This window comes from Saccoglossus kowalevskii, chromosome 8 (assembly GCF_978046115.1).
Source record: "Saccoglossus kowalevskii chromosome 8, keSacKowa6.1, whole genome shotgun sequence".
NCBI classification, from domain to species: Eukaryota; Metazoa; Hemichordata; class Enteropneusta; family Harrimaniidae; genus Saccoglossus; species Saccoglossus kowalevskii.
The window spans coordinates 31,186,223-31,209,051 of record NC_140648.1 but is presented as its reverse complement, the minus strand read 5'-3'; the positions used below and the strand labels follow the sequence as shown (position 1 = coordinate 31,209,051).

The window sequence follows — 22,829 nt, the reverse complement described above, 5'->3', positions numbered from 1 at the left end:
TTTACCATAAGTTCCCATGGAAGAGATATTATGCCATATCTCAAATTGTAGGCTAGTGACACAGGCTGAAAAAATAAAATATTGTTAATGATGAGGTACTTTTTGTTTTCCTGACTTTTTTCAACAATCTGGGTTTTAAAAAGTGTTGAAAAATGCAATTTTTGTTTAACATTGCGCTCTATGGTATTGTTCTAAAAATAGCGATTTTTGAAAAAAATATTAAGACAAGTTTCTCAAAATACGCCACTGTAACACACAAAAGAATGCTATTTCAATGTGCAATGGGACAATAGATTCATGGTTTTACATAATAAACTAACGAACCTTGACATGCGATTTATGACCAACTTTCTCTACCTCAACCTTTTCACCACCGTGACCAGATTACCTCGCCCAAATTTTCTGCATTTTTTTTCTTATATTCATCAATATTTCTGGAAATTAACCCTAACTTTAGAGCCAACAGACAACATTTCTTCTGAAGGAAAGTGCAGACTATAAGTGGGACTATTTTGTGAAGTTGTGATGAAAGGTTAATGACCATTTGTAACATCTAATTACATATTCACTATTATTTTTATATATGGACTCTTATAGCACTGCAAACCCTCGATAACACCGACCATGTATCAGAGCGATATAGATGAGTTATGTTCTCAGAGTGATGCCAATATTTATATATGGCTTAGAATAATAGTGAATAACGTATGTATTGTAGTTTTTCTCTAGTCTTGTTCATTTTTTTGTATTTTTTCATCCACGAAAACAATCAATTACTAGTAACTGGTTGTTCAGTGGGCATTGTGTTTAGTGTTAGTAAATATCAGGATTATTGAGACCACAAACCAGGGTAAGCATTTTCCATACAAATACAACATCATAATCCCATCTTCAGTAGTTCGTGTTCTTTTTTAATAACACATATGTTTGTACAATTATAATGTACATAGGAGTTCTCCGTACAAACCCTGAAATGAAATGAATCAATGTTCGGTTAGTAAAGTGACACATGTGTGTGAATATGGAATGGGATTTATTTCAATCATGTATCCGGCAATAACTTTCAAGCTGAAAGTGGTAGTTGTGAAGTTACTGCTCTTCAAGAAACCAACTGATCATTTTCTTCAAACTTGTGACTAATCTTTTTTTAGAAACAGAATAAAAACAATTGCCATCCTCTAAAGTTTCGATGTAGTTTTTGTCTATTTTCTTTTTTCCAGGGTTATCAGATGATGTAAACAGTCAGGATTGCTAATTACACACTGACTGGTTATTTTCAAATTTAACTCATTTGCATAACTGTATGAGCTTCCCTAGCCATTAGAGAAAGGGCAGCTATGTTTTTATATACTCGTTTTTAGATATACTTTGACTCCTTAGTTGTGGTGGAATAGACTCGAAATTGATAAAAATGTCCCTGCATTTATCAACTGAATGTACATTTTGTCTGTTCACTGTCAAATCTTTTTTTTTTCTAATTAGAACTGAAATAATAAAACACTACAAAGATTACGTCATATTTATAATTCTTCATGACATCAACAAGTATATGTACATGTTATTCACGGCCAATACTGATAAACATGGTTTTGCGAAGCGCAGTATTGATATTTGTTGTGCTCCTCAAAATTGTTCACTCGTTATATGATGTATGCCACCATGCTAAAAACACCGGACATCCCATAGTGCACAACTTTGGCCGATGCCCAATTCATCTATTAATCATCGCATTTCAATATGGTATTTCATGACTCATGTAACATGTTTCAAGTTCAACACTACGATAAAGACATTGTGAAGTTCTTTTATGTTTTTTTTCATGACTGAAAACGAATGATTTTGACAAATAAATTCAGAAATACATTAAGAATAATCCACGGCATAAATGAAATGTATGCCATATGCACAACAATCATAATTTTCATCCTGTTTACGCATGAATATTATTAAAAATAAACCATAATTTGCTATTTTTTCTATTTAATGCATTTAATTTGTCTTGAATTATGATTAAAATTACAACCCTTGTATCAAAAATAACTTATCCCGTTCTGTGTCCTTGCGATTCTTTGTGTGTGCTGCCCCCAGCGTTGGTTGTAATAATAACAACAGGGAATTCAGGGTTATCAACGTCCGGGTCAAGTCGGGTTGAAGTCGTTATGTTTTTTATATGTAAATAATAAGGGTGCGTACGTTGTTTTATTGTATAATTTACAGTTTACATTGCAAGAAATTGTATGCAAACCATTCAAATGCAGAAGCGATGTCCTTGTGCTAACATTTCTAGCTTTCATTAACACACCAGAATCACCATTTTTGCTATATAATAATTTTAGTTGCGCTGAGTGTGCAAAAAATGTAAATTTTCATTATTTAGTCTAAACAGTATCAATATTCGTATTATTTGTATACAAATCTAGCTTGCATTATTTATTTATGAACAATTTTGAGACCCTCATTTTTTTATAACTCATGAAAACGCCACCAACGTTCATGGTTTGCAAATAAAGTTATATTCGTCGAGTTGCAATTATTCATACAAATTGATGTTCGCGCTTCGCTATTTACATTCAATGCGCTTATACAAATTTATTTAGCAATGAAATAAAAAATACACAAGTCTGTATTATTATTTACAAATAACGAGATTACTTAAATAATGGTATAATGCATTTTGCTGCATGATATGTAAATAATATTACACACTTTTCTGATTTTATACTAAACACAATTGTTTGTATATAAATCACATAAATATTTGAGTAATGAAAGTAAAATTATTTATAGATAATAAAATGTACATAAATATATTATATATACATAATAGTCTGAATCTTATTATTTATAAATAAAACAAACATGTTAACTTATGATTTCTGTATAATTGATTTGAAATATCATTATTTATTAATAATGAAAAATCAGGGAATTGTTTACATATAATAAGCTTAAATCCATAAAAAACGACCATTTATTTATTTATTTATTTATTTATTTATTTATTTATTTATTTTTATCTATTTATTTCTTGTTTAATTGTTTTGTTGATTTTTTGATTGGTTTTTCATCTATTATTCTATTTTTGTTTTATCGAAAAAAAAAAATACTGCACTAAAAAATCACACCGTATACATACTCGTATTACCGTAACAAGAATGTATAAATGTTACGTACTCGAATGTCTCGCGTTGTTTACATTGACGCACAACATACCAATACCTCGTTCTTATATTGTTGTTTTTAGTTTACACTTATTTTTTGACGAGTGTTCAACGCAAAGTAAAAAAAGAAACATGTGCTATTCCTGGTTTATGTTAATATAATACGCATGTGATTCAGACAGGTCGGAATTCTGACCTGTGTGCCGTGTTTTACGTGCCTTGTAATTCCATCTTGAATTTTTCGAGGTATAATGTTCCAGCTTACTACAGTTACTACCACCAGGGATGAACGGACGATGAGTAATTCCAAAAATGTATAATCATTTAGCAGGTAACCGAACGTGTTCCTGTGTGTGTGTGTGTGTGTGTGATGTGTCTATTACTACATACGATTTTTCAACAACAACAACAACAACAACAATTATACTATAACTATTGAACAATGATACAATTACAAATTTAATATTTCAAATTCAGATATATATATTTTTTGTATTCGAGTCGTTTCACAATCATCAAGGAGTCGAGCAACACTTCACACAGTGTTGAAACAATCGTCAGGAGAAAATTTGACCCGCCTAATTGGATGGGGTATTCCACCAAATTGGTTAAATTTGTACAGTACCTTCTAAATCCGCCAGTCTTTCCCTATGTAACCTGTCAAGCCTTCCAGTCACTCCACATAATGCCTATCGAGACCATTTCGCCCCCACAAACCCCTCTTTTCTAAGATAAATAAAAGATAAGTTAGGATAAGATTAAAAGGCGAGACAAGCTTAAAGAATGGACGACAGTGCTAGGTATACTTGGGTGTATAAAAGAAAACAATTTGGAAGATTCTAGATTCATTAGTTTTTGTTTATGTGTTAAATATTTACAATTTGTAACTTATTATTTGTAATGGCTGCAATGGAGTAAAATCACTGAAACTGACATGTTTCGGGGATCCTCTACAACCATGTGAACATGCATAAGGATCAACGACCCATACATACGACCCATTACATACATTATTTATGCGTCGATTTGTAAACAAAAATATACGAAACGCAGTTCTAAAAGAACAAAAACGAAAGTTAGAAGAGTGTGTAAAATCACAAAAGAAATTAGAGAGTACACCTGGACGAACAACACGACACGGAATTTCCACTACGCCCTCGGATTACGTGGAGGCGCTATAGTAAACACATTTACCGATAACTACGCCCACGCCCACCAGGTACTTCCAATGTTTGCATAACCCCAACTTTCTTTCCAGTCACAGACATCATTGTACTCTGCAAAAAACCATAGACCCTGTCTATGAAAAAACTGACTTCTTGTGTACGTGAGCGCTTATCTGAAAATACGTTCGATCCTGGGCGTAGTCGATAGTCGACTGTAATGAAACTACCAGCAATGCTTTTAAGTCGAGTGTAGGTCGAACGAGCATAATATCTGAATCTCAAATTAAAGGTACTTTATTTTTGCTGCTGTGAAAGACAAAATAATAATGACGTCAACAAACCTATTGTTTCCCTATAACGACACTTGATAAACATCATGATAGTACAACGATGCTTACGGTGTTATTTTACTTTTATTTTATTATTTAAATAGTCGCGAAAAATAATGTAGATTTTTTATTTTATAGTGTGTCCATGGCCCAATCAGTTCCACTCATCACGATACCTAGCCTGTATTCCATTGAACGATACTGTAAAATACGTTGAAATAGCCACATGCAATTTAAACAAATTTAACTCAACATTCTCACCGTGAGAATATACGACGTCTTCAATTAGCGAAATTACGGATTAGCTAAAACAATATGTTAGCTTAAAAGACTTGTTTTACAGTGTAAATTATGCAATAGTGAATGTACTTTAATTAATTTATCTTCTAATTATTTGTTATATCAATTTGCAAAAGTTGGATATCATGTCAACAGAGCCATGCATAAATTATCACAGTACGTTTCACGTTAAACCAAAGACTTGTTTATTTGTAGGAATATTGTTTGTTGATTATTTTAATAACAATATTCAAAAAACGAAAGCAGCTTGTTTTGCTCCTATTTCGTTTGATAATAAGGCAGTGCGTCATTGCCAGCCAATCACCACACTTGTCTAAAAATAACTGCAGATGACACCGACTGTGGTAATTGTATACGCGGGGAATTCCATGGAATTGGAGCATACCACTTTTCACGAGGTTGCCTACCAGATACCATATATTATTATTGTAAATTCAGCCTCTAAATCACTCTCCTGTTCGTGTGTTACGTCGTTATGTTACATTATATAGTGCTGTCTCATTTGTCGGTGATTTATAACGCAAAACTAGGTTAATGATTAACTGTGCACGCCGTCTCATTAATCACCCCTCCTAATATTGGTTATGGCCAGATGCAAATACTTTAGGCCCTATCTTCTGGTTAATCGGAATTTAAGCAGAGCCCACCTTGCCTGTATAGTGCGAAGACGATGTCGACACCGTGGAACATGTGACTACTGTGAGTTTTATTTGATGCATTAGCATATTCCGTACTTATACGGTCGGGGGCATAACAGTCTATAGTTGTGCTCGACACGCCGCGTATTTGTATATGAAACCTCTATGTACGGCGCGGTTAAATTACACCTAAGCCAGAGTCATGTTTGTTTTTGCAGATCTTTGCACTATGGTGTCACTAAGGGTTACTCCTTCGTTAATAGATGTCAATTGACAATTATAAAGTTCAACCCTGTGCCAGACTACAATATTGTTGTGCCAGACTACATACACTGACCATCGCAGGTGTCCAAGTCATTTAGCAACATCAATTACATTCCATATTTGCGATTCCCGGACTATGAAACCATCTCACATGATTCACAGTCAATTCGTCCCAATTCACTTTCGTCCCAACACATTCGTCCCACAAGTCGATTCGTCACAATTCACATTCGTCCCACGAGTCGGTCGATTCGTCCCAATTCACATTCGTCCATTTTTTAAATTTTTAGTCAGCATTACGATCTTGAACAGGGTCAATTTCTATGCCAACTGTTACTGACACGCTAACTAATAACTCCACGTTGCGTGAACGGTGTATTTGTATTTATTAACTAATAACTTGTACGTTGAATGTCCGGTGTATTTGTATTTATTAACTAATAACTCTACGTTGCACGCAAGGTGTATTTGTATTTATTAACTAATAACTCTACGTTGCACGTAAGGTGTATTTGTATTTATTGACTAATAACTTGTACGGTGTATTTGTATTTATTAACTAATAACTCAGCGTTGTACGTAACGCCAGTATGGACACAGACCTGTTGTATACAGAGCTTGGACTACAACCAGACACTTCAGTTGGAGCGCTAACGAGCGAGTAACTCCGTTTATTTCTCAACGGGAAAACAGAACCAACATGGCGGGGAAAACACAACGAGGGAACAGAGCATGCGTAGCAAAATGTAAAGCGAACACAAGAGGGCGTTAACATGATTGTAAATACAATAAACACACATAGTGGCGTAACCACTTATTGTCTTTAACTTACATCATTTTCGAAAAGACTAAAGAAAACGCATGAGGAAAAATGACAGGCAACATGATAATTCAAAATTGTTGTTGGAAAGACACAAAAAATAATCTAAACTGAATACAGACTTAAAAGTCCATGACATAGTCTTTTAGATGTTCCGGAAGCCGGCGGTTACGGCTTGATCGTCTATGTTGAACGGGCTGCATGACTTTTGGATTATCATCAGCCAGGGATGTTGGTGTCTGGTCTCCAGGAGTCAACAATATTGGGTTTATTGAGCCAATACTTTGCGACTCAGTTTCTAAGGGAGTGTCAGTGCACCCTGTTGCCGGTGTTAGATCGGAAGGTATACTTGGTGGTATTGGTGGATGTGTTGGAGATAGTGGAGTGTCGTCTTCGTCCAGATGATATGACATAGGGTTTTGATCAGTGTCTTTCGGAGAAGGTACGATATAACATTCCGACTCTTTGACACGGTATGACGTTTGCCTGAGTTGACTACCACGGAACTTGCGGATGTTGCGCCATTGGCCATCGATACCAGTCACCAAGTAGCGATCACGGGCACTAGACTTATTGCGGTCACAGTGCAGATAGACGAGGTCCCCAACTTCAAGTTTGGGTGCACTGGTGGTTTTTACTGTAGGAGCTTTTGACTTCTCGCTAGCTTTATGGTTAGCCAAACGTTTCGTGTGTTGGTCTAAAATAAGTTTACGGTCGCTAATTGGAAGCTGGTAATTGGTAAACTGGTCTCTTTGGGTCCACATTTCACGTGCCGATAAGCCACTTGACCGTATGCGAGAGTTAACATGAGCGATTGCTATGGAGAGGGAGAGTGGCGTAATAGTTGCGCACAGTGGATCCTGGCGGAGAATCTCATCCTCAACTTCCTGTATTGCTCTATCTGCGACAGGGTTTTTGTTGCGATTCTTGATGCGGCCGACCTCAATATTCAGACGGTATTTTCGAAGAAGGCTGTCTTTCGATAGGGCTACAAAACCTGGAGCTGGGTCTGTTCGTATAACTGCGGGTGGACCATCAAGGGGGCTCAGGTCAATGCAAAGTCGCAGTAAGGCGTTGCGCAATGTTTCACTGCGTTCGTCTTCTATGAGGCACGCTGTGGTGTATGACGTGACGCATTCTCTGACGACTAGGACTAATTGTCTTTCACGTTTAATTACATCTGCTGCGTATAAACTGCCCACAGATTCTGGTGGATCTGAAGTTGATTGCTTAACAATTGTGTGAGGTACTTTGTTAAGTGAGGCACACTGGTGACAAGAGGTGGATACGTGTTGGATTGCCTTGTCCATGTCCAGTGCGAAAAAATAACGATGGAGGACCTGCTTCATTTGGTAACAAGACGGGTGACTGAGACGAATATGAATTGCTGTCAGGAGGCCATCTAACACCTGTCGAGGTACAACAATGCACTCGCGAGGTGGAGCGAATGGATCAGTACGCTTGACTACAAGTAGACCATCTTTGGCAATAGTGACGATGTTGAGGTAGCGTTTGACGTCTTTGATGTTAGTTAGCTTTTTAGATGGACGAGTCCCCTGGATGAGATGAGAATGTGTGCGTCTTAAATCAGCGCATTCCAACTGGATAGTTTGCCACGCTGCCCTATTGGTGAATGGTAGGCGTTTATTTCCTGATGATATGTCTTCAACGGATGTGTTCATGACAACCGAGTCTTCCACACGTTCTACAAACGAACATATCTGACAGGTAGGGGTGGTACACTCTGCGGCATTGCGGCTGGCAAAGTCTGATGGAATATTGTCCTTGCCCGCCAGATGGCGCACGTTGGCCTGGTAACGACTAACAGAAGAGAGGAATGTTGTTATGCGTGGGCTTGCTGAGAACTCACCCCGACAAAGTTTTTCGTACGCTTGCACACATGGCTTACTGTCGGTAAGAATACACGGTTTATGGTGGGACTGAATGATGTATGGCCCAAAGTGCCTTGTTGCGATGGCAATAGAAAGGGCCTCAATTTCACATGGAAGCCATGTTGCCTGACGGCCTCGAAGCTTGGCACTGAAGAAACCTGCGAGGTGGAGCTTGTCACCACGCGAGACATACATGGTGGACCCAACACTGTTTTTTAATGGCTGCATCAGTGACGATCCATATCTGATCTGTGCGTCTGGGGAGTGTGATCGTGTGATTTGATGATAATGCTGCCTGAGCAACACGAAAGGAATCACGAAGCTCATCCGACCATTGAATTTTATCTTGGGATTGTTGTCCAATAGTCGCATCTTCTAGTGGAGCAACAAGAGAAGCACAGCCTGGAAGCACTCTAGCTAGGACCTTATATGCGCCTATAAATGATCGTAGGTTGCGTATCTTTTCCGGTGGAGAACATGACGACAGCGTAGAGATACGGTGTTGGCTTGCGCGGATGGTTCCCTCATTCCATACCCAACCGAGAATTGTGACTGTTGCCGGGCAGATGACAGTTTTCGATGGTGACAGTCTTAAGTCATTGGCTGCTAACTTACACAGGAGACGTCTCCAGTTTACAAGAAGGTCCTCGATTGTATTTGCACCGCAGTACAGATCATCTGCGAGTTTGGCAATGCTACCATCCTCAAGCATGTCACCAAGTACGCGACACATTAACTCCTCCAACGCTGTCTCAGAGCCTGGCATTCCCATGGCTGAACGCACGTATACGCGGACACCTTTGAATGGGGTTACAACGCCACAGTATTTTTGTGACTCGTATGACAGGGGAATCTGGTAGAAGGCCTTAGTGAGATCGGTGGTGATGATATACTTCCATTGTGCAATTTGGCGTAGTGTGCTGTCGATGTCTGGCATGAGGGCGGGTTGTGGCTTACTGTAGCGGCCAACGTCTGCAAAAGCGGTGACAAGACGGAATTCACCGTTTGGTTTTTTGACTAAGAATGAGGGGTTTACATATTCTACATTGACATGTACGTTCTCCGGGCGAGCAAAAACACCGAGCTCTTCAAGTTCGTCAAACTTTTGTTGTAACTCAGCCAACTTGTCACGGGAGTATTGGGGAACACGGCCCTTGCACTGCGGTGGTTGAACAGGACCCATGTTGACGACTGCTTGAAATGGGCCAGAAGCACCGTTATAACCCTTGATTGCAGTGTTGAAGACATCATTATATTCATGGTGTAATGTTGCGAACTTTGCTTGGTGAGACGGAGAGAGGAGTTGGTCGGGGTCAATTTTAACCGAATCTGAGTAGCTCTTTTCTGGAAGAACTGATTTGTGTGGTGATGTTACATGAAGTGTAGTGTCTATGCTGTCTTTGTTTGTCGGTGGTACGAAGACAGGACATATTTGGCAAAAATGTTCATTGCATTTCAAATTTTGGGGTGTGTTGGTCTGGTTCGGAATCCGAATTTTACCCGATATGGTTGAATAAATGTTTGGAGCAGGCCATGGCTTGTCAGATGATATGACTGAGAGCGAGCGAGATTCTACTCGTGGTTCAAGTGCAAATGCCTCGCTTGAGTCTTTGATTTCTGTAGGCAAGTCAAGTTCAATGAAATCACCGGGCCAAATTGTTGTTGACTTTGGTGGTGCGCGTAGTATGAGTGTCCGGCGAATGCGATGACTGCCCTTTGGCGATGAACCGTATGTATATGTAGTGTTGTCTCCCACAGTGACTTGGTGCTTGGCTGGACGAACACTTATATCATTGGCCTCCATGAAAGGGGTACCTGCGAGTATTTCAACATCGAGATTCTCGACAACGAGGCCTTCAAACTTGAAATTCGTATCATCGCGACTCACTGCGAATTTGGTCTCACCCACAACTTTTAGGGGAGATGAACCATCTGCTTGGCGTGCTGATTGAGAACTAGACTTTATTGGGACGCCGAGACGTTTTGCGGTGGCCAGTAGAATCATATTGCCAGTGGCACCACTGTCGATGGTAAGACGTGTAACCTGGTGGCCATAAAATGTATCAATATATGGTGACTGACGAACCTGTATTCTAAGGGCAGTAGGGACGTCCGCAGTGTCAGAGTCACTGAGGTCATCATCGCCCTGTTGAGTGTCCTGGGGAACGTCATCGAGTATATTAACAATCTGTTGGGCCTTGGTCATGAATTTACGATCTTGGTCCGGCAGGAAGTCACGATCGCTGAGGAAATGGTTGTCTGGATGGCTGGCCTGCTTACATAATGGGCATGAGCGGCTTTTGCGTTCCCTGGGCCGAGCCTTTTGATATCTCACTGGTTTTGGTGTGATGCGTCCCCTCTGAGGCCTTGAAGAAGCAGAGAGCATGACAGTGGCGTCCTCAGTCATGTGGATTTCATCTAAAAGTGAGCTCAATGCTTGCGAGATCTCGGGCTTTATAGAAGCTAGAGTCCGTGTCCGCAGCTCAGTCCCATACCGCTGTTTAACCAGTTTGGGGAGGTCACTATGAATTAGTTGTAACCAAGTGAGTACAATGTAGTTCTCAAGTGAAGGGGAAATTTCCTCATCGTCAGTTATTGTTTCACCGTGGTGTGAAATACCATTGTCGCTGCGTAACAGGTTATCATCAACAAATGCTGTTAAGCGTTGGAAAAGATCTTCTGGGCGTTCATCTGGTTCAAGGTGTATATTACAAAAATCTAGCAGGTGTGCACCAGTGGACTGGAACCCAAAATGGAGACGGATTACCTGCCAAATATTGCTCATAGATGTCGAATTTTTGACTATCATGTTGCGAGATATGATTGGACAGAAGTTGGCTATTTGCCCCAACATTAGTTCTAGGGCACTGACCTTCTGCTGGGCAGTTTGTCGTCTGCCGGCCTGGATGTCTTCTCCATCATCTGTGAAACCTCTCAGCGGTGTAGCCTTGGTTCGCTTTGTCCACTGTACGCCCTCACCGAGGAACTGTGCAAAATTTGAGTCTAATGAGAGTGTGTAGACCAGGTTCTGACGCCAGCTTTCAAACGAAGTAATTGTTTCTGATTTTGACAGACACCACTGTTTGGGCGCCCGTTGTTGGTTGGCCATAATGATTAGTATTGCTTAACGAAATCAACGTCGGTATTATCCAGTCGATATATTGACTGACTGGCTGTACACAATATGCGTGTGTAAAGTCCGTACGTGTATAGCAGGCTTGTGAGTTAATGATGTCCGTATTACCTTTCAATAACGTGAGATCCGAAGGACGCTGCCACCACGCCAGTATGGACACAGACCTGTTGTATACAGAGCTTGGACTACAACCAGACACTTCAGTTGGAGCGCTAACGAGCGAGTAACTCCGTTTATTTCTCAACGGGAAAACAGAACCAACATGGCGGGGAAAACACAACGAGGGAACAGAGCATGCGTAGCAAAATGTAAAGCGAATACAAGAGGGCGTTAACATGATTGTAAATACAATAAACACACATAGTGGCGTAAGGTGTATTTGTATATAACGTCGGCAAAAAAAAATGGCGCAACGAACAATTACGCATGCCAGTGCATGACGTGTACGTGAACAGTTCGTTGTTTGGATGTGTTTGTGCTTATTTGGCGAGTTAGTAGTGGGCTAACCTTAAAATGATGAATCGACTTGTGGGACAAATCGACTTTGGGACGAATCGACCGTCCCCCTCTCAGCTCACATCGCCCATAATGGTCCCTGGTTGGTCCGTTTGTTTCGCAGGGAGTTCGAATGCCCTTGTGTTAATTTTTAATAAGAATTTACAAATATATATCTTTTTTTTTATTTTTTCACCTGCCATTATGTTATTAGCGACATTTTTCTTAGTTGATATGTGTTGTATATTTTATCGGATTACAACTCTTGACTGTTTACAAAACTATGATAAAGACTGCTAATAACATACATACATAGGCTCAAGAAATATAGTGGAAATAGATCGGTTATTCGCCTAGCCACGGGGCGAATAGTCACCGCCTTTAATTAAAGGTGGTCGTCGCGCAAGTACTAGTATTTAAATACGCGTATTGTGTACGTCGCTATGAGTCCCATATCGAACAGGAGACGGCGCGACGAGCACTGCTTGGTTTATTTTGGAAGACAGTTCCCTACTTGCATGTAAAAGCTGAATAAGTGCTTGATTGATAGAATGATTGAGGCCCTTTGGGTCAAATCAGGTCAAGTGTTATATAATACGCGGACACTTATTGCCAACCAATCACGCGTCTTATCTCATCGCACATTTGGAAGCTGCTTGTTTGTGTGCCGTCAGAGTGGAGAGATTGTTGTATGACCACGGGGCCCAGGAACTATAATCAACTGTAGTACGCAGTCTCTATGAGCGGGGGGGGGGGGGGGGGGGGGGGGGGGTATCGGCTGGTATCTAGTAAATAATAATAACAACCTTTATTGATATCATATCCCTTCTGGGATCTAGATTAGAATACAATAAGGATATAAGGAACAATAAAATACATAAGTAATAATAATAATAAAAAAGAAATAAATAGTAATACTGTGAAAATATTATTATATAAATATTTTTTGGTGTTATTTTGAGGCAGCTGGTAAATTGCTTTTCATGAAATTCTCTCTTTTAGTGAAACAGTCGCTGATAAACTTGGCAATTGCTTGGACAGTTTCAGAATTGTTGTTATTGAGAATTGCTTTCAGATTACCGGATAAGTTTACGTTTTCAAACAAAGCATCTCTTTCAAATTTGTACAGGTTACAATTGAAGAGGAAGTGTTCTTCATTTTCAATTTCATTGGAGTCACAGACAGGGCATGTTCTATTTAAGATATCTATGTTGTGATATCGCCCAACTTCAATCTGAAGTATGTGGGCACTTATCCTCAGTTTAGTCATAGATGATCTGTGGATGGGGTTTTTAATAATTTCAAGGTATTTTTCAAGTGCAAAATCAGTTTATTTTTGTGATTAGTGCCTTTATTGTCATTATGCATTGTTTCTGTGCAGTGTTTCTCAAACATATGTTTTAGTTATTTTGTAGCTAATGGGATAATACTGGTTTTTTCGCAAACATCACTAATTTCTAAAAGGTTCAGTAATTTGTTTATGCCTGTGGTCCAATTACTGATGTTTTCTTTGTCCAAATTGGTGCCAAGTTTGTAGGCCTCAGAGATCAGAGTGTTTTCATCCATATGTTTTATTTTCAGCCAGTAATTAATCATACGTTTGATGCTTGAGATGATAAGTGGATATCTTCCCAGTTCAAGTAAACATGCCAAGTTTGTGGCTTTACAGTTTACTTGTAGTAGGTACTTACACATTTTGTGATGTAATTTTTCCATAGGCAAGGATTGTTTAAACAAGTCTGTTGAGTGCATATTAATAATATCGCTTGCCCAGATTTCACTACAGTAGAGTAAAATTGGTTTAACCATAGCATCAAACAATTTCAGATGTGTTTTGATTGGGATATTTGGGTCTGCATAGAGTAATTGTTTTAGTTTAAAAAGTGTTTTCATTGCTCTGTGCTCTGTGCAATTAAGCCACCCCGGGGGTGTATAGCTGGTTGTTTGAAACCCCTACCCCCAATCAGACAGAAATAAGCTAAAACTGCATACCCCTTTTCTGGTAAACTTTGACACCCCTTTCCAGACAGTAAGCAAAGCGAATCAGATGAATGCGGTTTTAGTCCCATATTTCTGACATGCTTTGACTGATTATGTTCAAATTTTAAATATTCATCATATACATTATTAGTTTGAAGATCTGACTCAAAATGACCAAATAATGGTAATTTTTGTGCTAAAAAAATCAGGAATTTTTAGCATTCTGGAACCGTATCTTGGTCATTTATTGATAGATTTTGTTCAAATTTGGTACATACATTAGACATTATGGGTCCCAGATGCACATCATTTTGTTTTTCAGATCAGATTCAAAATGGCTGACCAGTGGCCATTTTGTTCTAATTAATACTAATTAACATCTCTCAATATGGACAAGTACTTGTTTGACGACTAGATACAAGATGACTGAATGTCAATCATTTTAATGTTAAAAATCATCATAATCAAGCATCAGTGGTTGGGGCGACAATATCCTGATGTTTGATAAGTCGTCTATATTTAAGTTACGAGTGACCTTGTGTCAAGGGCAACCCCTTCTGAAAAATTTATGAGAATCCATCAATTACTTTTTTAGCCAACAGAAAAACAAGCCTAACAACACTACCAAAAATATAACCTGGCGAAGGTTCTCTGTGTGTATAAACACATCCAGAACACAAGGTTATGACTACCAAATATGGCTATTCTATTTAAATAGTATAATACATAAGTTTTAAGTATGGTTAGGCCAGACTTTTTTTATTCCTTGTTTCTCGAGTTTTTATAATTTTTTTGAGGAGGGCGGAAAAATAAATAAAATTAATTCTTTTTTTTTGACTACCAAATATGGCTATTCTATTTAAATAGTATAATACATAAGTTTTAAGTATGGTAAGGCCAGACTTTTTTTATTCCTTGTTTCTTGAGTTTTTATAAGGCAATTTTTTTGAGGAGGGCGAAAAATAAAATAAAATTAATTCTCTTTTTCCATTAGATTTGTGTGATTCTCAAATAAATGTAAGTGAGATCATTGATCAGAGAGAAAATATGAAATAAAATTTTATTCCATGTATAAACTGGTTGGCAATGTCGCCAATGGTGGCACAATTTTCAGCATTAATGAGGGATTTCTCGGTTTTTGACAACAGAGTTTCACGGCGTGTCACCACGACTACACCGCCATGTTCGCCTAGTAGTCTCAAGCAGCACGCAGAGAGGTCAATACTTGTGTTTCACTGTCAACCAACGTGCATAAAGTATAGATCTGCGCGAGACTTCGATACTTTGATAATGATATTCCCATAAAAATGCAACTTGGATTTGTTAGGCGGCGAGGGGAAAAAAAATGAAGATAAAAATAATTTTTTTTTAACAATTTTTTGCACTTACAAGTAATTTTGTGCGAGAAATTACGCTGAAATAAACTTTTATTTTTATTTCATTTTCGGCTCCAGTTCATACATATAAAAACTCAAGAAACAAGGAATAAAAAAAGTCTGGCCTTACCAGGGTACTGATAGATAATAGAGTATGTAATTTATGTAACAACGGGAATGAAATACATTATATAATGCACTGCAAACATAATAATATTTCTGGGCACACGAATAAGTTCTATAAATCATTGTATATTTATGCACCCAATCTACACAATTTATGTGAGGAAGATTTGTTTGTACAGATTTTCTCTAGCAATGATAAATTTATCTATACCAACTTAGCTAATTTTGTTTTTCAGATTATGAAATTATTTTAGTTATTTCTTTTTGTTTTGTTTTTTGGACTTTACTCAAGCTCTGTATTGTGTACGTTCCAAATATCATGTATCCTGTATATTATTATACGTCTGTTACCGTAATGCCATAAGTTACAGCATGCCATACTTTTGCAGTATTTTATGGGGTATTTTCATCTAATCATATAAAGAAATGCGAATTCCAAAAAAAGGAATGATTACTCGTGTGAGCGTCCACTAATAATAAAAACAAACATGGCTGCCACCAGGGTTTGACCGGACTCTACACAAAGAAGTTCACTGATTCTGTTCTAAACTTTTTGGATTTCGGCATTCTTATAATGTATCCTTGGAAGGAAAAGATGTATAACAATAAGGTTATTACAAGAATACCTCAAAGTATGCACTCAGACAGTACGCCGTCGCATCGACCTCTGCTGTGCTTCGGCCGATACTCCCACTGCGTGCATACTTTGAGGTATCCTTTTAATAACCTCATATTATTTTGAAAAAAAATGTTATTTCGTGTAAAACTACTAAGCAACCCGAATTAATAAGGTTTAGACAAGTCACAAGTCGTCTGTTGACAAATGTCAAAACTAGTGATATAGTGCAGAAAAATTTAATAACAATATGTAATTTGGCCATTTTGTTTATCGTGGGGTTGGGTAAGTAAACATAAACAGAATGACCATTATTTATGACAGTATTTATGACAGTATTTATGACAGTATTTATGACAGTATTTATGACAGTATTTATGACAGTATTTATGACAGTATTTATGACAGTATTTGATAGATATTTGTGCTCATATTTGAATATATTTAACATAGTTTTTAATGATTTAAATGCTTTCTTTTAATTTGATGACCATTGTACAGTTGTGTTTTGCTTGAGTTTATATTCACTTGGTTAAAACATAAAATTAGAAAGGTGACAGGGCCTTGTGGCCTACACATTATCTGTTATATACAGTAGTTGTGTTGTACAACAGAATTAGTACTATAAGAACACTGGTAAATTTTGTTTTAAAACCCTTATACATTGTGACATTGTATACATGTTTTTATTGACTGGTAGTAACTCATCACTTGGACACAGGGGTTTAAATGAAGCATTTTGTGCTCGATGTAGGGGTTTTGAAACTGTAATTTTCAGAATGAATTTTTATTTTATATCTCAAACAGGTTTGGATGGATTCTCTTGAAATTTTCAGGAGTCAGCCTTTTCTTAGGTGTTTTTGTTTGTTAGATTCTGTTAGCAACTCAGATATTATTGCCATAGATAATAAAAAAACATGGACTGATTTTCATGAAATTTCATGACATTTTAGGTTATTTTTTATGTACTTGGACGCATGGGCTCTGAAGATGCATTTGGTGCTTGCACTAGGTGCTTCATCATAGATTGAAAATAGCCTGTGTGGACAACACTTATAATAATGGCTAATTGAAACTTTGAAATGTTCTATCTTGGCAATTGTTACTTCAAATAAAAAATCATTTCACTGCTCCAGTGATCCTATTGCAGTGTGGGTGGTACATACCTAATTTTCACATTCTAATTCTTATACAGTCAAACCTGCAGAGGCCCGAGCATGCGTAAATGTTTGAAACTGCGCATGTTTGGAGCTACGCATGCACGAGCCTCTGCTTCAAAATATCCGCGTAGACGGGTTGATTCATATTGCTCTGGTGTTTCGATTTTCACAGGATTTAACCCGTTTTAGTTCGAATAAAGGTCATGTACGTCGATCGATAGTTTCTACCGATACCATGCTTGAGTTGTGTGAAGCGGATGAAAATATAATTTGGAAAATCGTGTTATTTTCGGGAAGTTTCGATGTCATGGTGTCAACGCTTTCCTACCTTGTGTTATTATATGAGTAGTAGGGGAATGTACCGGCGACTGACTAACTATGCTGATCCCACTTTAGGTCATCTTTTATTAGCCAAGAAACGTTCCGAGCGCCTGTGGGGTAGTACCGATCGGAAACAAGCTAGTTTTTCATTTCAAACTTTGAATGTAACTGTTTTAATTTGTTGTTAAAATCTTTCCAGTCTCCAGACGTTACATTCAGATGATATTCAACTTTTTTTTTTACTTTTTCGCAACTTCACAAACCAAGTAGCCCTAAGGGATTGGTCAGTTACTTCGGCCTAGGGGGGGTCGGTGGATCAGTAGGGGGGGTTACCCTGTTTTTGATTGTGCGAATAGGGGGGTCACCTTGTTTTTGATATCATGTTTTCCAGAATTCACACACGCGCTCATGCATATATAATTAAATATATCAAAACAGCGTATACAATAAGAGAGCAAATAATATTACCATAGTAGTTTACTTTTTCTTGTTTGTTTGTCACACTTTTTGTTTTGTTTGTTTTTAACTTTATTACCTTCTACATGTGTAGAAACCAAAAAAGAATTGTCAAATTTTCTTTAACGTTGTAATAAAGCAATATTCTATTCTATTCTATATTTTTAAAAATTTTATTTCAGAACAAATGATAAAAAAGTTAATCGTACAAATGTGTTCTTAATAATAACTATTACCTATAAATTTGTTGATGCAAAAAATGTTATAGGCTAAATATTTTGAGGTTAAAGTTGTCAAATAACTAACAGATTATGCAATGCGGCTAGAACCCCAATTATACAGTTAAGTTTTAAACACATCCCAAGTCCATGTGCTGCTGATATCAGATTATTTTATTTAAAGTCTGAAGTCACCATTGTATAAGATATTTACTGGATTTATCCAATTATAACAGGAGACGGAAAGACAACACATCAATTAGTACAAAGAGCAGTGACAGTTTTTGTTCAGCAAATCAAAAAAGTTAAATTTGTGAAAATGTTGATATATAAATTAAAATAAATGATGAAAAAATAAATAGTTTTTTTTGTTTTTTTAACTTTTAAATATGCATATTTTGGTCTGTAAAATACGAAAATCAAACACAAATTTAAGCAAAATCAAGGTTTCCTTTGTTTTCATAAGCACATAATAATATAATGTTGGGAGGGTCACCCACTTTTTTTTATTTGATAGGGGGTGGGTCGACTGAGATTTAGAGCTGGCAAAATAGAATCTGCCGACCCCCCCTAGGTCGAAGTAACTGACTAATCCCTAAAGATTGCGTACTCGGTAATCTGAACGTAACATATGGCCACTTTCCTGTTAGCGATTCGCAAGTAGCTATTGTGTTTTTGCTGAGACCGTCTGATGGAAATGTTGGTGGTCGTTATACAAAGGTTAAAGTGTGAATAGGGATAGAATAGGGTGGTCGCTGGTCGCGTTGGACAGGTGGTCGCTATATCCAGTGTCTTTAACGTGTAAATTGCGAAGGGACTGTACTAAGGTGGTCGCTATGAGCAGGTGGCCGCTCTGCACAGGTGGTCGTTAACACAGGTTTGACTGTATTGAGTATCTGTGTTGTCAATTTATATACTACACTACGACTGGGCATATAAGCAATACAATACAAGCTTATTTACAAACTTATTTATGTTCTTTTATATTTCTGTGTTATATTGTGCATTAATTAACTCAATGTTATTCAATTCCATTCCAGATTGCTAAAGGTCATAGGTGAAGTAATTGTGACTCATACCTGAATTATCTCATTTGTGTCAAAAGGTCTATCAGTTGTGTCATCAAAATCCCGGACCTTGCAGTGTTGGTTGGCATCACCACATGTTATCCGTAACTGGTCTATGTGACAGCTGTTAATATGACGGTTATGAACGCTTCCATTTGTTTGCTGATAGTTCACATATACATGTTTGGCATCGTGAATTTATACATGTTACCAAACCCGGAACCTATATGTAAGTACAAGGAATTGACCGTTGACTGCAGCCACAAAACACTTATGACTATTCCACATGGCCTGCCAAGAAATACTAAACGTCTTGTATTGTGTCACAACAGTATTGCAAGACTCACAGCTATATCATTCAAAGGTCTTCCCAAGCTTGAGTTTCTGGATTTGTCATACAATAGCCTTTCACACATCGATGATGCTGCTTTCGCATCGATGCCACGCCTTAAAGAACTACTTCTGGGTCATAATGAAATTGGAAAGTCACTACCACCTGCAACATTCAGAATGCTGACAGAACTCACTCGGCTTGATCTCAGTCATAACTTGATTGATTCCAGCAAAACCCAACTTCTCTTTGGACTGAACAAGCTTTCTTATCTCAACTTAGCACAAAACAAGTTAAAATCTGTTAATCTGGGACAACATTTGAATTTGACTGATTTAAAAATGCTGAACTTGTCCAGAAATATAATTGATGGTCTTCGTAGAGATGATTTTGCTGGATTGAATGGATCATCCCTTAATACATTAGACATATCGTGCAATAATATCACAGTTATTGAAGATGACGTCTTCCAAGGATGTACTATAAAGAGCTTCAACATAAGCGAGAGCTTTGCTAAAAATTCATCTGTGTTGGTGAAGAGCCTAGTTGGCAACCTCAAGGGTAAACATTTACAAGAATTAAAGCTACAGAATCTGAATCTTACTCGCCTAAACAATGGAACATTTGAAGGATGGGACACAGAGACGTTATCGGTCTTAGATCTTTCTTTGAACAAGATCACTGTGATTGAAAACCAAGACACATTCCATGGGCTTGGTAAACTTAAGTATCTTAATCTTGATGCAAATGGTCTAACAGGTTTCAACAACAAGATATTCCTGGAACTTAAATCACTTGAGCAATTATCACTGAATCAGAATAACATAACGATTTTGAAAAAGAACATGTTCTCAGAGGGCATTCCTTTGCCGATCACTTATCTGTATCTTAGAAACAGTAATATCAACAAGATCGAAACCGGAGCCTTCAGTGGATTTGATCGTCTTGAGAATTTGAAAATGTACAATAATAGTATTGATGGAACACTCAACAATTCATGTTTTCAGGGTCTTGTGAACATTAAATTGTTAGACTTGGGGAAAAACAAACATATACATTTAAGTCCAGGGACATTTTCTATCATGCCAACCCTTAAATATTTATATCTCAACCTCAATCTGCTTACTATTGACCCTTCAAAGCTTTCTCCATTCACAAACTTGACTCTTCTGAAAACCCTTGATTTAAGTAACAACAATATGGACACTGTTCCTTTCTTTGATGACTTAAAATCGCTTGAAACGCTTTATCTACAACACAATAACTTAGTTTTACTCTGGAAGAAGACTCACTCAGGAGGCCCAGTCTTTATGCTACGAAATCTCACTAAACTCCAGAACTTGCATTTAGGCTGGAATGGGTTAGATAACATTCCCCCAATGGCTTTTCAGGATCTCCACTCTCTAAAGTATGTTAGTTTAATATATAATAAATTAAATCGTCTCCCTGATGAACTTTTCAATAATACACGAAAACTTCAAAATCTTTATCTGCACAATAATATGTTTACCTTGGTCAATCAGTCTAACCTTGCCTACGTTCTTCCATCCCTGAAAGTCTTGAGCATGAACTTCAATCCTTTCTCCTGCAGCTGTGACCTTGAATGGTTTAGGTTGTGGATTGGTAAAACAGACATTGACATTGTGGATGTTGAGAAATATGAATGCTTCTCACCACCGTCTATGTCTAAACAGCCTGTATTGTCATATATGCCATCACGGTGGACCTGTGATGGAATCCCCCCGACGTGGTTCTGGGGTATTATAATAGCCATTGCTGTTGTAGTCATGATTCTCATTGCCACTGGTATCAGATATCGATGGCATATAAAATTTCGATTTCTGCTTATAAAAGCACGTTTCAGGAACTATACACCACTTGAAGGACAAGATGCAGAATACCGCTACGACGCATTTGTCTCGCACAGTAGCAAGGATGAAGAATGGATTATTCAGAAACTTCTGCCAGAGTTGGAGGAAAATGGCTCACCAAAGTTTAAAATGTGTTACCATGAAAGAGATTTCACAGGTGGGAAAGCTATTGTGGATAACATTATCGAGTGTATTGCAGAAAGCAGAAAGACTATTTGTGTTATATCTGAACACTTTCTTGAAAGTGAATGGTGTAAATATGAGCAAACGATGGCACTCCATCGACTATTTGATGATCACAAAGATGTACTCATTCTAGTATTGCTCAAAAAAGTGCCAGACAAAAAACTCACAAAGTATGAGAAAATGCACAAGTTAATGAAAAGAAAAACCTACTTAGAATGGCCAGGAAATAGTCCTGAGAAACAACAAGTTTTCTGGCAAAAATTGAGAAATGCTCTTATGTGTGGTGTTAAGCCTTCAAAAAATATAGATTTATAACTTTTGAATCTTGGTGACGTCAATATTGTCATGAGTACATGCTAGATAGTGATATATAGATTTGTGTCTCTTTAATTCCTTGAGCACCGTCATTTTGGATCACATGGAGATAATATTCCATCAGCTATAGGTTTTGATCAGTATTTGGGAATACATCCATGCAAATGTAACTTTAGTGCTCAATGGATTTAATTGACATTTTAATATTTAGAGACAGGTTTAATAAACACTTAGGGGTTAATAAAATATTTGCAAAACCCCAAAATTGGTTAAAATAAATGTTATTTGACATTTTATGTAGGGTGCAAATAAATTATCATCATATGCCAAATATGACCATTGTACATTTTTCAGTTGCCAGGTTGCAAATTAGGTCATGCTACGAAATTCACTCGTAATATATTTCAGGGTAATGATTGAACATTCAACAAATACATTTCTATTTTTTTCTGCACAGAACAAGGCTAGCATATTACGTATTGTTGGTCAGACATTTATGAAGTTATAATTGCTTTATCATTATTCTTGTGTATTTGCCTTACAATGAAATAAAAGTGTTTGAGATGACACTATATATTATCAAAGTTTCCATTGACGTAAATGAG

At 37.5% G+C, this 22,829-nt stretch overlaps 1 protein-coding gene, 1 long non-coding RNA gene and 1 pseudogene across 3 annotated transcripts; 1 reads left to right on the top strand and 2 right to left on the bottom strand.

Annotated features, from left to right (window-relative positions):
* Positions 1-890: 890 nt before the first annotated feature.
* Positions 891-4,537, bottom strand: LOC144346419 (uncharacterized). Of its 2 annotated transcripts, none has more exons than XR_013419510.2 (3): positions 4,356-4,537; positions 3,787-3,887; positions 891-968 (listed from the first exon to the last, which is right to left on the bottom strand). It is a non-coding gene; the product is annotated as an uncharacterized LOC144346419 (long non-coding RNA). The 2 variants fall into 2 exon arrangements; XR_013419511.1 differs by lacking the exon at positions 4,356-4,537 and adding an exon at positions 4,281-4,311.
* A 1,035-nt stretch (positions 4,538-5,572) lies between these two features.
* Positions 5,573-22,798, top strand: LOC100376153 (toll-like receptor 4). The gene is made up of 2 exons (XM_002732268.4): positions 5,573-5,655; positions 19,495-22,798. Exon 2 carries the CDS (start codon positions 19,654-19,656, stop codon positions 22,222-22,224), a length of 2,571 nt encoding a protein of 856 aa, XP_002732314.2. The 5' UTR covers positions 5,573-5,655; positions 19,495-19,653; the 3' UTR covers positions 22,225-22,798.
* Positions 6,801-10,575, bottom strand: LOC146739523 (uncharacterized; annotated as a pseudogene).
* Positions 22,799-22,829: the final 31 nt, after the last annotated feature.

Excerpts from the sequence above, each read along its gene's own strand:
- LOC100376153 (XM_002732268.4), top strand. The coding sequence starts at position 19,654 with ATGACGGTTATGAACGCTTCCATTTGTTTGCTGATAGTTCACATATAC.